The sequence below is a fragment of the Amblyomma maculatum genome, chromosome 3, assembly GCF_055883805.1.
Source record: "Amblyomma maculatum isolate TAMU_Amacu chromosome 3, ASM5588380v1, whole genome shotgun sequence".
Lineage (NCBI taxonomy): Eukaryota > Metazoa > Arthropoda > Arachnida > Ixodida > Ixodidae > Amblyomma > Amblyomma maculatum.
Genome location: NC_139346.1, coordinates 77,800,779 through 77,813,556, shown reverse-complemented (window position 1 = coordinate 77,813,556; position 12,778 = coordinate 77,800,779). Strand labels below are relative to the sequence as shown.

At 47.1% G+C, this 12,778-nt stretch overlaps 1 protein-coding gene across 25 annotated transcripts in view; it reads right to left on the bottom strand.

The window, feature by feature from the left end:
• Positions 1-12,778, bottom strand: part of LOC146195028 (uncharacterized) — a 413,834-nt gene that overhangs the window by 89,232 nt on the left and 311,824 nt on the right. For 20 of the 25 annotated variants that reach the window (XM_084597638.1, XM_084597655.1, XM_084597631.1 and 17 more), the window contains 2 exons: positions 4,338-4,376; positions 465-503 (listed from right to left, as the gene is read on the bottom strand). The exons of 3 other annotated variants lie outside the window; for them this stretch is intronic. In XM_084597638.1, coding sequence (XP_084453764.1) covers positions 465-503; positions 4,338-4,376 — 78 coding nt within the window. The remainder of the gene's footprint in view (positions 1-464; positions 504-4,337; positions 4,377-12,778) is intronic. 2 more of the 25 variants (XM_084597652.1, XM_084597647.1) reach the window with 1 other exon arrangement.

The following is a 12,778-nucleotide window of genomic DNA, read 5'->3' as shown; positions in this document are numbered from 1 at the left end:
GGTCTTCGACGTTGGACGGCCTAAACAGCACGGCCGATAGGCTAGGGTCCGTAAGACGAATGACCACGTAGCATGTGGGTGCATAAAATGTTAATCGCAGGTATGTCTTTAGTTCCTTGAGTAGCAACGGTCCTTTAATACTTGTTATGAGAATCATTTATGAACGTAAGCAACGACGCCTACCCCTAATTTACAGTTCAAACGAAAAACGCAGTGATGAAGATACTAGACTGCAGTAAGTAGAAAAAAAGTGTTTTGTACGTCCCCAATTGCGCGTCAGAAACACATATGTAAATCATTACGTAAACCTTAGTGCCACTCTAAAGTCCCTAGAAGTATTTACAAATGTTATTATTTTATGTGAAGACATTATAATTAGCACGCAGTAGTAAGGAAGCGGAAAATGTTGCTAATGATGTGTCAAACACTAACATGTCACATTGCAAACATTCATCTTTGCGTACCTCTAGAGCCATCTTCGGTGGTATTCCCATGGCCAGGTTCTGCACCATAAGGCTTGTTATTAGTAGTCATAATATTTTCAAAAACAAAAGAATGCCTACTTAGTACTTTATTTATTTTAAAAAACCATTCGTTATATTGATGAAAGTATTTGGTAAAAAAACGCTGTGACGCCTGCACAGAGTGTTTGTTATCGCAATAGGGTGACGAAGACAGCACTCCAGTAAATAAAGAGCAATTTTTCACCTCAGTTTTGGAACCAAAAGGAGCATTCCATCAGCATTTCAATCAATTTCGAACAAACTAATATGAACAAATTATCAATAAAGTTTGCGAACTAGCATACATCGGTCTGTTTCACGAAATAAAATTCACCACTGGATTACAAAACATCTTATTTTCAAGGTCAACTCTTTGCATACGTTATCTGTTGTTAGGGTTTTAGAACGGCAGTTAAGCTTCGGCAGTCCTTGATGGGAGAATGCTTTCTCAGTGCCTGTTGATAAACAAACGGCTCTGAGATAACAACGCTTTTATATTGACACCGTCGCATCAGGCCTGGATCATGCACAAAATAGATAAAAATGCGTTCTTCAAAATGGGCGCAGCGCCTTATGACATGTCAAGCCACATTGTCGTCTTTTGTTATAAACTTTCCTACATCATATATTGCCGATATTTCTTATACATAACATCCGCGGCCGCATATGGAGGAATGAAAGCGCTTTTCAGATATAGAAAGGTACAACAAAGATCCTGTACCCTTCAAAAACATGTACCCACAGAACCAGACTACCTCACAGTAAACAATCGGCATTGCCCTGGGAAGTTGCGCGGCGTTGTTGAGCTGACGCTTCCTCATCATCATAATCATCATCATCTGCCTGACTGTACCCACTGCAGGGCGAAGACCTCTCCCATATTTATCCAATTAACCCGGTTCTGTGCTTGCTGCATCCTCTTGACCTCTGTGAAATTCTTAACCTCATCCGCCCACCTAACTTTCTGCCGCCCCCTGCTACGCTTTCCTTCCCTTGGAATACAGTTTGTTACCAAAGGCGACCATCGGTTATCCTCTCTTCGCACTGAGTGTCCCGCCCATGCCCATTTCTTCGTCTAGATTTCCTCTAGAATGTCAGTAACTTCAGTTATTTCTCTGACCCAATCTGCACGCTTACACTCAGTCCTAGTTTAAACGCAGATCGACAAGTAAAAAGCAACAAGGTTAATAAAATTGGCAGTACAAGAACTAACCGCCCGCCTGCTATGCGTTGGCAGAAGCGCCAGTGCATCTGCGAGAGCAGCAGTACTTGGCACCTGCATCTTAATTTGTTTACTTTCCTTAGTAGTAGAGGGGACGTTGGCTAAGTTGTTATTCCGTCTAATTTCGCTTCGTACCTGCAGTCATTAGGAGGGCGAGGGAAAACTTACAACGTCTCACCAAACGGTAATGTCCCTTGTTCCGATTTCGAAGTGCGCGACACAAACATCTGCACTCTCCTTGATACTGTTATGGGCGATGAAGAAGAGCCTAGCACTGGCGTTGACAGGCGCGCTCGCACTAGGTCAGTCATCTTTCTTTAAACGTCAACTACCATTGCCATTGGTGATGTTCCGTCTCCTTCATCGGCTTGCCGCCCCCTAACAACTTGGTGGAGGTGCGGGGACCATTAGCATCACTCATCATTCTGGCCCGGGGCTTCGGCGCCCTGTGTCTTATTTCGTCGTCGGCAGTGGCTTCTTGGGATGACCCATTGCCTCGTGGTTCGCCAGTTACAGGAAGCGGCGGGACATCGCCGTTCTCCAACACCCGTCCACTCCCCCGCCCTGACCGCAAGACACGAAAAATGACAAGTCGCCCGACGTAAACACCCCATCTACCCGATACGTCACGAACACACGAGAACACACAAAAGACAGACCCCGCCAAAGGACCCGAGCGTCCCGAGGCGCCGATCAGACGACAAACCCACCGAACCAGTACAACACTGCAATTGAAGACATCACCCCCGCCAGTGCCGGTTGATACGCCCATGAGACCCAGCAGTTAAATCCCTACGACCATTACAGAAACGCTTCCTGGGCAAGGCTTCATCGGTCATCATGGCGGAAAGCCGTTACCTTCTTTCTCTTCTGTCTTCACCGATCCACACATCACTGTCATGTACTAAATTTGATCGACATTGACTTCGTCGTCCACCGATCGGGACAATCGCTTCGTGGCCCCGAGTAGTGTTATGGGCGAAGAAGAAGAAGCGGGCACTGACATGGGCAGGCCCGCTCGCGCTAGGTCTGCCATCTTTAATTAAATGTCGTCTACCATCGCCATCAGTCATTTTCCATCTCCTTTCTTCATCGACTTGCCGCCTCGTAAAAATATATTTTATTTTATGGCAACTGAAAATGAAAGTCTAGAGGTTTCCCTTCACTCAAATCCAATAGCTAAGACTAGAAAAGCATTACAAGGACTCAGGGAGTACTCTAATCAATTATTGTTGTGCAGTCTTATAAAATCGTAGCAATGTTCTTCAGAGACAAGTTTTCGGTAATATTCCCACGTCCAGAGATCTTGCTACGACGTGAGTCACAGCTGCCAATCATCCTGCGTAATAGCGTATTATTCACACATACTGCTCATCCTAATATTTAGTGTCGTATGCCTAATGTTGGCATCTTCACATGTCCCATTACGAGAAAAAGGCGTTCGCGTGGTTCCCTCCGAGATTTTTCCAAAACATACGCCGTCGATCGCCAGTCTGAAAGAAAATCTGTGACGTCATTTATTTCAGCAAAAGAGCGATCGGCGACTGAGAGCACCCCATTTTTAGGGGATGCTATACATGTTCATTGCCAATATACACTCAGAAACGTGGGTTCGCCAAGACATGGCAGTTGTCCAAGCATTCGAGCTACAATCGTGATGGAAACTTTCGCCGTACAGGGTTCCACACATTCACTAAAAGGACGGTATTCCTCTTTGAATAGCCGAACACACGCGTAGAGCAAACTGTTTAGCAGGAAGAACGGTAATACATTTCGAGCACTTTCGCCTGAGGGGGTATAAAGCTTGTGTATTAGTATAGAAAAATATAGTAGCTAGTGCCAGTGGAAATGTTTAATTCTCTACTTACAACTTCTATTGTCGCAAGAGCGTCCTCACTTGGTCTTATTTGGTCTTCTCTCCATTCAGCTTCCCTTTCTGTTTTTTGTTTCTCCTCTCTTGTCTCTTGACTACGGGTCTTTACATTCTCTGCACTTTGGAGCGCTTTCCATGCGAGCGACCTCTCCCCGTACACCACCCTCGCCCCTTCCACAACACTCGCACACACAATAATTTTCTGCTTTTTATTCACCCTATTTCACGCTTCGTTAACCCCATGTGTGCTGTCTTATATTTCGCCGCGGCTTGCTTCAATCATTCAGATCAGACTGCCTCGTTCTTACGACCGGGTAGGGCGTGTACCTTAAGATATTGAAGCAGTAATATGTGGCTGCTCAAGATTTGATTTAAAAGCTAGTGTGTATAGTTGTTGCAATAGCAAAAGTCATTTCGTGTTTGTTTCAAATATCTGCTAAGCGCAGGCTATGTATGACGCTCCTTAGCGTTTTGTACTTCTCGCAACACGAGATGAAGGATATAGGCTGCTTCAAGCAAGCTAATAGCGACTTCTACGTTCGCTGTGCGGGCCGAAAGCCCATGTTAGGTAATTTGAGAAATTTTGGCACTGCTGCATTTTCGGTGCGATTAGGTAGAATTGCTTTTCTTGGCTAGGGAGGCATTTTCAACACTAAATTATTTTAGTAAATGGAAAATAAGGCAGAGGCTGCGTCCAACTCAATATACAGAGACATTACAAGCGTCCATACATGCTTACCTTTAGAGTCAGAGTCATGCAATTCGTCGAGGCCGAGTCCTGCATTAAAGTACAAGTAAATAAAGCTATAAAAATGACGAACAAAACTGGAAATAGCAATATTTGAACGTAATTCCACATTTTCACTCACATTTTGTTTGGTATTAAGAAGAGTTATTTTGTTTGCTCTGTACAGTGGAAGAAGGATTAATACTTTATTCTAAGTAGTTACCTATCATTTTCGTTTTAATTCAAAGTTTCGTTATTACCAGGAAATATATTTACTTTATTTCGTTTCGTACAGCTCGACAGATAAACTAGCTAATTGTGTATAGTGGTAGCATGCAGGGTTGAAGCATGCAGCAAAATGTGTGGCGCAATTGTTTTTGTCCGCCTGGCAGCAATACTGGTCAAGCAATATGCCACCAACATTGTTTTTTTTTTTAATTTCTGTTTGAGATGATCCCGGAACGGCCCTTCATGAAAGATTCCAGTTGCGTCCGCTGCATTGATGAATTTGTAAACACATTCTAGGAATTCGCAATAACAATTCGCGCTTCAGCTCCGTATCTTTCACCTACATATGCCACGTGTTCGCGTCCCATTGAAGCAGGCGGGCAGGCAGGCGGAAGAACTCTCAGCACAAGAGAGAAGAGAGGAAGACGACGGATGTATATGTTGCGTTCGGGATAGAACACGGTGATACCTTAGAGGCAGAACGGCTGAGCAGCGTTGTGGAAGGAAGACGGTCACGGAGCTCCTGCTGATTACGTCCCGCCTTGCCTACGACCCGAGTTACCAGACCTGGCAGAGGCTATGGGGCCCTGCTGACCGCTTCGCACCTGGCCTACGACCCGGATGACCACACCCGAGAGTTTCCAATTACTGTTGTTCTCATGATTTGGAGAGCTAGGCTGCGACATGCATTCGGCATCGTGTTGGGTGCGCTCGATAGATGCACCTCGAAATCTGGAGTTTCTACCACCTCCCGTCAAGCTGAGGCTTCTTGACTTGGCCGTGCCTCTCCACCTGCATAGCCGCCTGCTGGCCTGACCCAAGCTTCTGTGGACACCTGGCGTTCCTTGGATTCCGAGCACGCATGATCGAGAGCATCCGCATTGACTTCACTCCTCTAGAGCCCGGTGACTGCAACGAGTCTGTACACATATTGGACTTGTTTGTGTAGCTCGTTATTTATCCTTTGTTGATATTCGTCTAGTGTAAGGTTTATGTACAAAATAGGGGTTTCTATTTGGGCAGGTCTGGCCGTGTGTTTGTTTTATCCCACCAAATCAGCCTTTCGATGGGCGGGTTTTAAAGAACCATTGCACGCTGCCTGCCTTTCTGCCTTCCCTTGTCATGGCCTGCCCCGCCTTGCCTAGCCTAAAAACCTGCGTGCCTGATTTGTCTTGCCTTGCCTGGCCTACAAGCGCCCTCGCTGCCTTGACTGCCTGCGTGTCTCTTTATTGAGATGCTTCTTCGACGACGTTAAATTGAAGCCGGAAGCGTGTAATGGGCCATATCGTGTTTTGATGATCAGCAGGAATCGTTTTCTTGCTACCACCAGCGCCGAGTTGCTGCCCTCATTTGAGGGCACAGTCACTCAATTTTCAGAACAGCGGCAGTCTCTTATTAGGTTGCGACAGCATAGCCACTATAATGTGGCAGTATTACCGAGACTCACTTACTTATTTGTTTCTAAGGTATGCTCCCACCGTTGGCGGGACTCCGCAGCTCATTTCTCCAAAGAGTTCACGCTTTTTATAAATTCAACAATTTGCCTGAAATGATTGTAGCCTTTGATATGAGGCATCAACTTTAAAATCCCGGAAAAAGTCGCACTATTTATCACAATCCGAATAGTATAAATTTAATGCGCAATTGCATCATAATATTGGGTGGATCGGGCGTGTCGCTCGATTGCGGGATATAAAAATCCCTCAATACAAAATAACCCAGGTGTTGCTGGTAGATGATCAGTAGTCATAATCTTGTATCACCATTTGTTGCCTTCGTAGGGATAAAAAATTAATATCTTTCCAATGGAATGATTTTTATCTGATGGTAAGTGAAATGCGAATAGGACCTCTAGCTTCATTTTTCTCTAAAAGCGTCGGGGACACACTGCGAAAAAATATTAGAGCAGTAATATATTTTACACTGCATTTTTATTGTAATAAAGGATCATGCACAATGTGCTACGCAGCGAACAATTCTAAGAACATCCAGCGATCAGTCGTAGCAGTAGTAGATTCTTTTTGCACAAGCACGAGAGTCGGAGCGAGCGTAAGCGGTTATAAGCGCTGTCTTTATTGAGCGCCAGGCGCTGAATATTTTAGATCCAAATGTGCTCCCTAGAACTTCCGCTGGGCAAAAATGCGCCATCCTGGCGGCTTATGGCAAAATGTCTGTGGCAGGATCGTAGTAAGGTTTCAGGTGGGTACTTAGTACTATTTTAATGTTGTGGAGACTGTGGTCAGTGGACGGCATAAGGGGTTCGAAGAAATATTTAAAGGGGATGTTTTCTTGAGAATACATTTTGGGTCTTGGTACTTGCTGAGGTTTGAGGAAAGTGCGGGGCTGCAGAAAGGTACCCTTAGCCAGATCAAAGAGTCTGGGTGGTAAACAAGAAAAAGTGAAGACTCATCTCGGGTGGTTATCCGCAGCTGCTAGGTGTGAGAAGTGAATGAGTGGACAAGCTGGCAGTATTCTTCAGCCTAAGTTGCAGGTTAGGGAACAGTCGTGAATTCGAAAGAAACAGGTCGCTATGGAAAAACGGAAGTCCTTGGTATAAGAGCGCTCACGGCCGTGCAGGAGGAAGTAGGGCGAGAATCCGGTGGTTGCTTCAGTGGCAGAGCTATAGGCAAAGGTGACCAATGAAAGAATGGGGTCCCAGTTTCAGCAGTCGGAATGAATATACGTACATTGTTAGCATGTCGCCCATGGTGTTGTCGAAATGCCCAACCATGTTATTTATCTGCGGATTGTACGCGGCGTGGGTTGCAGTGACCGGTTTTGCATTCTCAAGGAGAGCCCCGATAACTTCAGAGAGGAAGGCGCGATCTCTGTCACTCAGCAACTCTTTGGGAGCCCCCTGACAAAAAATGATATCATGGAGGATGAAGGAGGCAATTTCGTGCGCTGCATGAGAAGGCAAATGTGACATTTTGCTCAGCGTGTGAGATTATAAATGGCAACGATGATCCCGCAATTTCATATTGATGTGTTGGGAAGATGGCCGTACAGGTAAACTTCCACATTTACAGAAGGTTGGACTGGACCGATTAGCGGTTGCAGAGGAGCAGCGGTCTGGCATCGTGGTCTTTTATAACTAATATTCAGGGCAGGACTGGATGAACCGGCGAACATGACCGTACATACCATGGCAGTAGTAACGCTGGCGCAGGCGAGTGAAGGTTTTCAATAAGTCTTCTTTATGGCTCGTAGTTGCAGCGGGAGCATATTACAAAGCTCAGGTAGCTCGGAATAACAAGCAGCCAATTTCAGCCATCCAGGAGGTAATTCTTACAGTGAAGTGGAGAAGTCTTTGATGGAGAAATCGTGAGCCTGGCGATGAGATCTAGGCAAAGAGGTTGCGGCGATCGGCCAGATAAGAAATCCAGGAGTGAAGCGATTCATGTATCTTTGTGTTGTTTGGAAGCAATATCGGTGCGCATGTCTGTGGGATGCAAGACGGATAAAATAAGAGGCGATACAGACGGCAGGGGAGAAAGTGTGCGGGCATCCGCATCTTAATGCTTATGGCCAGAGCGATAGGCGACGTTAATGTCATTATCTTGAAGCCTCGAAGCCAACGGGCCAATCGACCGGCACCGCGGAAAGTGTAGGCACTGCTCTGCTGCTGAGCCTAACTGGTTGGGAATAGCGGTCATCTCCACCACCTGTAGTAAGGGACCTTAGAATGGGCGCTACGCCGCAATCAATACACAGAACATGCAGTGACCAGCCGTAGAAGTCATAGCTTTTTTTTTTGCTCACGTAAAAGCATCGGAGCGAGCGTTGCAGGGCTGTCGTTGTTGTCTTTCTTAAGTGTCAGGCGCTGAACATTTGAGAGCCGAATGCCTGTCCTACAATATGATGAAATGCTCTCAACTGAACGCAAATTACATTAGACTGTATCTCCAAATAAATGTTCACATTCAGAGTGTGTGGCTTGTTGAGATTCTTTTCCTGTGAAAAAACAATAAACTTTCTACTTTATAGACGGCTAATATATACCAATTATTTGTCTTCTGCTGAGAGAATACTGCCGCGTTCCATTCGGAATAGAGGAAAAAGAGGACGACTCTGAGTGTAGTGTGTATAACTGATCCGTTCAGTGTTTGCCGCTTCATACTCGTTACATTTTCTGGTGGATGTATGAGGTGCGATTCCCCTTTTGCTTAGTTCCACCCCTCAAGGGCAACCGAGAGTCACCACGGGTCTGCCACCGGTCCACCGCAGTTCCAGCCGAGCCGCCACCTTCGAGATCATTCGCCAGAGTTCGGGCCTTTGTGTTGGACGCCTGTGACCATCATGCATAGATCAAACACGAACATTGTGGATAATGGATAGCGTTCACCGCAGTTCGTCGCCCTCCTGTCTCGAACGTCATCGTCATTCCATGGCGAGTTGTATGAAGACGGTGAAGACTGGCTGGACTAATTCGAACGGGTCGCCTACTACAACGTCTAGGATGAGCAAAGGAAGCAGCATAATGTGTACTCTGCTCTCGAAGATTCGGTGCGGACGGGCGATACATCGCTACCAACATGAGACCTCTTTCGTCGCCAACTGTTGGCGACCTTTACCACCAATGACCGAAGGGAGCATGCGACCTCGCTGCCAATCCCGAACTAAAATGTTGGTATGTACTACGAGGCAACATTATCGGTCTTTTTAGGCATGGTGCTCCAAATATGTCTGAGGAAAAGAAAGTGTGCCACCTAATACGCGGGATGAAACAAGAACTATTTGTTCGGCTTGTGCGCAATCTACCTGCCACGACATCAGATTTTCTAGCGTAGGCCACAACGATGGAACAGACACTCAATACTATAACCGTAATGTGTCCGCCATGTCACCGGATGTCTATGCTTCTGGCTTCAACGGTTCTGTGATGCCTTATTGGAGCTCGTGGAATCTATGGTCAAGGAAGAGCTTAGACCCATGCAGCTACAGGGTTTAATATCGTCCTCGAGGCTTCCGTCTCTCGCGGAGACCATACGTGAGGAAGTTAGGCAAGTCATTCCGGAACAGTCTGTGCCTGGTGTGCAGCCACCGCCACCGAGTATGCCGACGTACGCGTCTGTGCTTCAGCAGCATACCTTGTGCGATTCTGCAAGAGAGAACACCACTGTACCTCATCCAAAAAAGCACCATAGTAGGTACGACTCCCCATAGCCAGAGTGAACACCCCTCACTAATCCAAGCCCGCGCCGTCCTCTTCTTCTAGCCAAAGCACGGTTTATAAAGATTGACGTCCGGAGTGCTCTTGACCATCGGTCCCTTTGTTACCACTGTGGGGAGGCCGGTGACATGCTGAGGTTCTGACTCTACCGTCGCGCTGGACTTCGTGGCTTCCATCCGCGTGCATGGTGTCCTCGGAGAGGTGACGACCACGCAAAATATAGGAGTGCCTGTCGGCGCATACAGATTCCCTGATGTATCTCACTACGGGTCCCGCGTTATTACCTCTTCCCGTTATCGTTCTCCAAGTCGACGTCCCACTACATACCGAACTGGCCGCTCGCCGAGCCCCCGTTCCCCAAGCCGTCGGGAAAACTGGGAACAGCAACCAGCGGAGGTGAGGCCGCAGCAAGCTAACTGCCGAACATCCTCCATCACGCTTCTTACAAGATAACGGCTATCAGACGGGGTCACGTAACGATGAACCTGGGTTCGCAGTTTCGGACATACCGGTTTCCATCAACGATTTTTACATTACCGCGTTAGTTGATACGGGAGCAGGCTATTCAGTTTTAAGCAGTGGGCTAGCAAAGAAACAAAAAAAATTTAACCTGGTTGACTGGGCCTCAGAATTGCATGGCTGGGGGCACCTTATTAGCCCGGCTGGAAGATGCGTTGCGAGAGTTGCAATTGACGAATTTTTCAATGCTGGCGACTTCGTTGTTCTTACCCACTGTTCGCGAGACGTCATACTCGGCTTGGACTTCTGCAGGCGAACGGTGCGATAATTAATTTCCGTAAATCACGCCTGGCAATTTCGCCGGGCCAAGCCATTGAGAAATCTAGCGTCGACGGTTCATCAATGCTCGCCATACTTATTACAGCTGCTGACGTTACGGCCCCGCCAAGGTACAGCACTATGGTCTTTGTAGAAGGCAACTCACCACATGACCGCGACGTAATATCAGAGAGAAACATGAGCTTGCTTCTTGAGAAATAGATCTGCGCGGCAAGAGAACTTTTTCTCTTGCGGGAAGGTTGTGCGAAGCTCTTGATTCCGTGTTTCGGGATCGAGCTCAAGCAGATTTCGAAAGGAACGGCCATCGCGTATGTTGCTGACTTTACTGAGCCCACGAACATATGTACTCTGACGTCGTTGTCACGAGCCGGACGCGATGCACCCGGTATTCTATCAACTGCAGGCATTATTCCCTGTTTGTCGGTGGTTGAGCGGCGGTGACTCCTAAAGCTGTTTTAGAATTTTACTTGACGCTTTACTACGTCTTTGAAAGTTGGGCGCACCCAAGTAGCCAAACAACGCATTATGTTTGACGCGGAGACCAAGCCGCTTTTCCAACATCCATACCGCGTGTCGTTAACGAAACGAGAGCCTGTTCAAAGCCAGGTGCAATGAAATGCATACCAACGACGTGGTGCAAACGTCTACCAGCCCCTGGGCTTCGCCTGTAGTGTTGCTGAAGAAAAAAGACAACACCTTGCGTTTCTGTGTTGATTGTAACAAGTAAAATCAGGCGACAAAACGGAACGTGTACCCGCTCCCGCGTATGGACGACGCACTGGACCGGTTACGCAACGCCAAACATTTCTCGTCGCTAGACCTCAAGAATGGCTACTGGCAGATATACGTGGACAAAAGGGACAGAGAGAAAACAGAATTCATCACCCCCGACGACCTTTATGAATTTAAAGTGCTTCCCTTCGGTCTCTGTTCTACGGCAGAGACATACCAACGAATGATGGACACCGTTCTCTTTGGACTGCAGTGGCTAGCGTGCCTAGTGTATCTCGACGGTGTCGTCATTTTCGCGTCTAGTTTTGAGAAGCACATTGACCGGCTACGAATGGTACTACAGGCGCTGCGTTCAGCCCAACTAACAATAAAACCACATAAATGCCATTTCGGATTCCTGGAGATTCGGTTTCTTGGCCATGTTATTAGTGCTAAGGGCGCGAAACGAGATCCCGACAAGACTGCTGCTGTGGAAAACGTCGCGCGCTTAACCGACAAAACGTTTTTTAGAAGGTTTTTGGGCCTTCGTGCCTATTACAGGTGCTTGGCCGAGAATGTTTCAGCGATTGCTGAGCCTGTTATGCTTTTACCAGAAGCAATGTTCCATTTGCGTGGCAAGATGATCAAGCGGATCCTTTCAATGAGCTACGCCGGCAGTTGCGAGCTAATTCGATACTCGCTCATTTTGGTGAAGACGCTACTACGGATATTCATACCGATACCAGTATTTTTGGAATCGCTTCCGTTCTGATGCGCTGGGAAAATGTAACTGAAAATGTTATCGCCTACACGAGTCGCTTTCTTTCAAAAGCAGAGGCAAACTACTCAACCACGGAAAAGGAATGTCTCGCGGAAGCTCGGTCGATAACCAAGTGCGTATCCTATATTTACGACCGCCCTTTCATAGCTGTGCATTATCACCATCGTTATTCTGGCTAGTCAACATCAAATACCCCTCTAGACGGCTTGCAAGGTGGAGCCTCCGTATCTAAGAGTACGACTTAACGGTTGTATACAAGTGCGGCCGAAAGCACAAGGACGCCGAATGCTTTTCGCGTACACCAGTTGATGCTGCCCCTCCCGACACCGAAGACGAAAACTTCTCGTTTCTTGCTGTAGTCACAACCACCGGCGCTGACCCCGGTTCACGCCCGCTTATTCAGTATGTTGAAGGCCTGGATACAGCTTCACCCACGTGCTTTCGCACGAGGTTTATCCTTCTACGGCATTGACATTCGCGTCCTATACAGGAACATTAGCGCAATTAAGCCTTTCTTGTCGTTGTGTCGTCCGATCTCCGGGAAGAAATCGTACACGCACGCCACGATGAACCTTCGGCTGGTCGTTTAGGAGTCACGCGAACATTAGCACGCATTCGACAGAAGTGCTATTGCCCTAAATTGCTGCCTTCAGTCCAGCACTACATGAGAACATGCCGAGATTTCCAGTGGCGAAAGACAACTCCGCTGAAGCCTGCGCTTCTTCAGCCGATACCTCCGCCAACAGCCCTTTTTCATCAAAT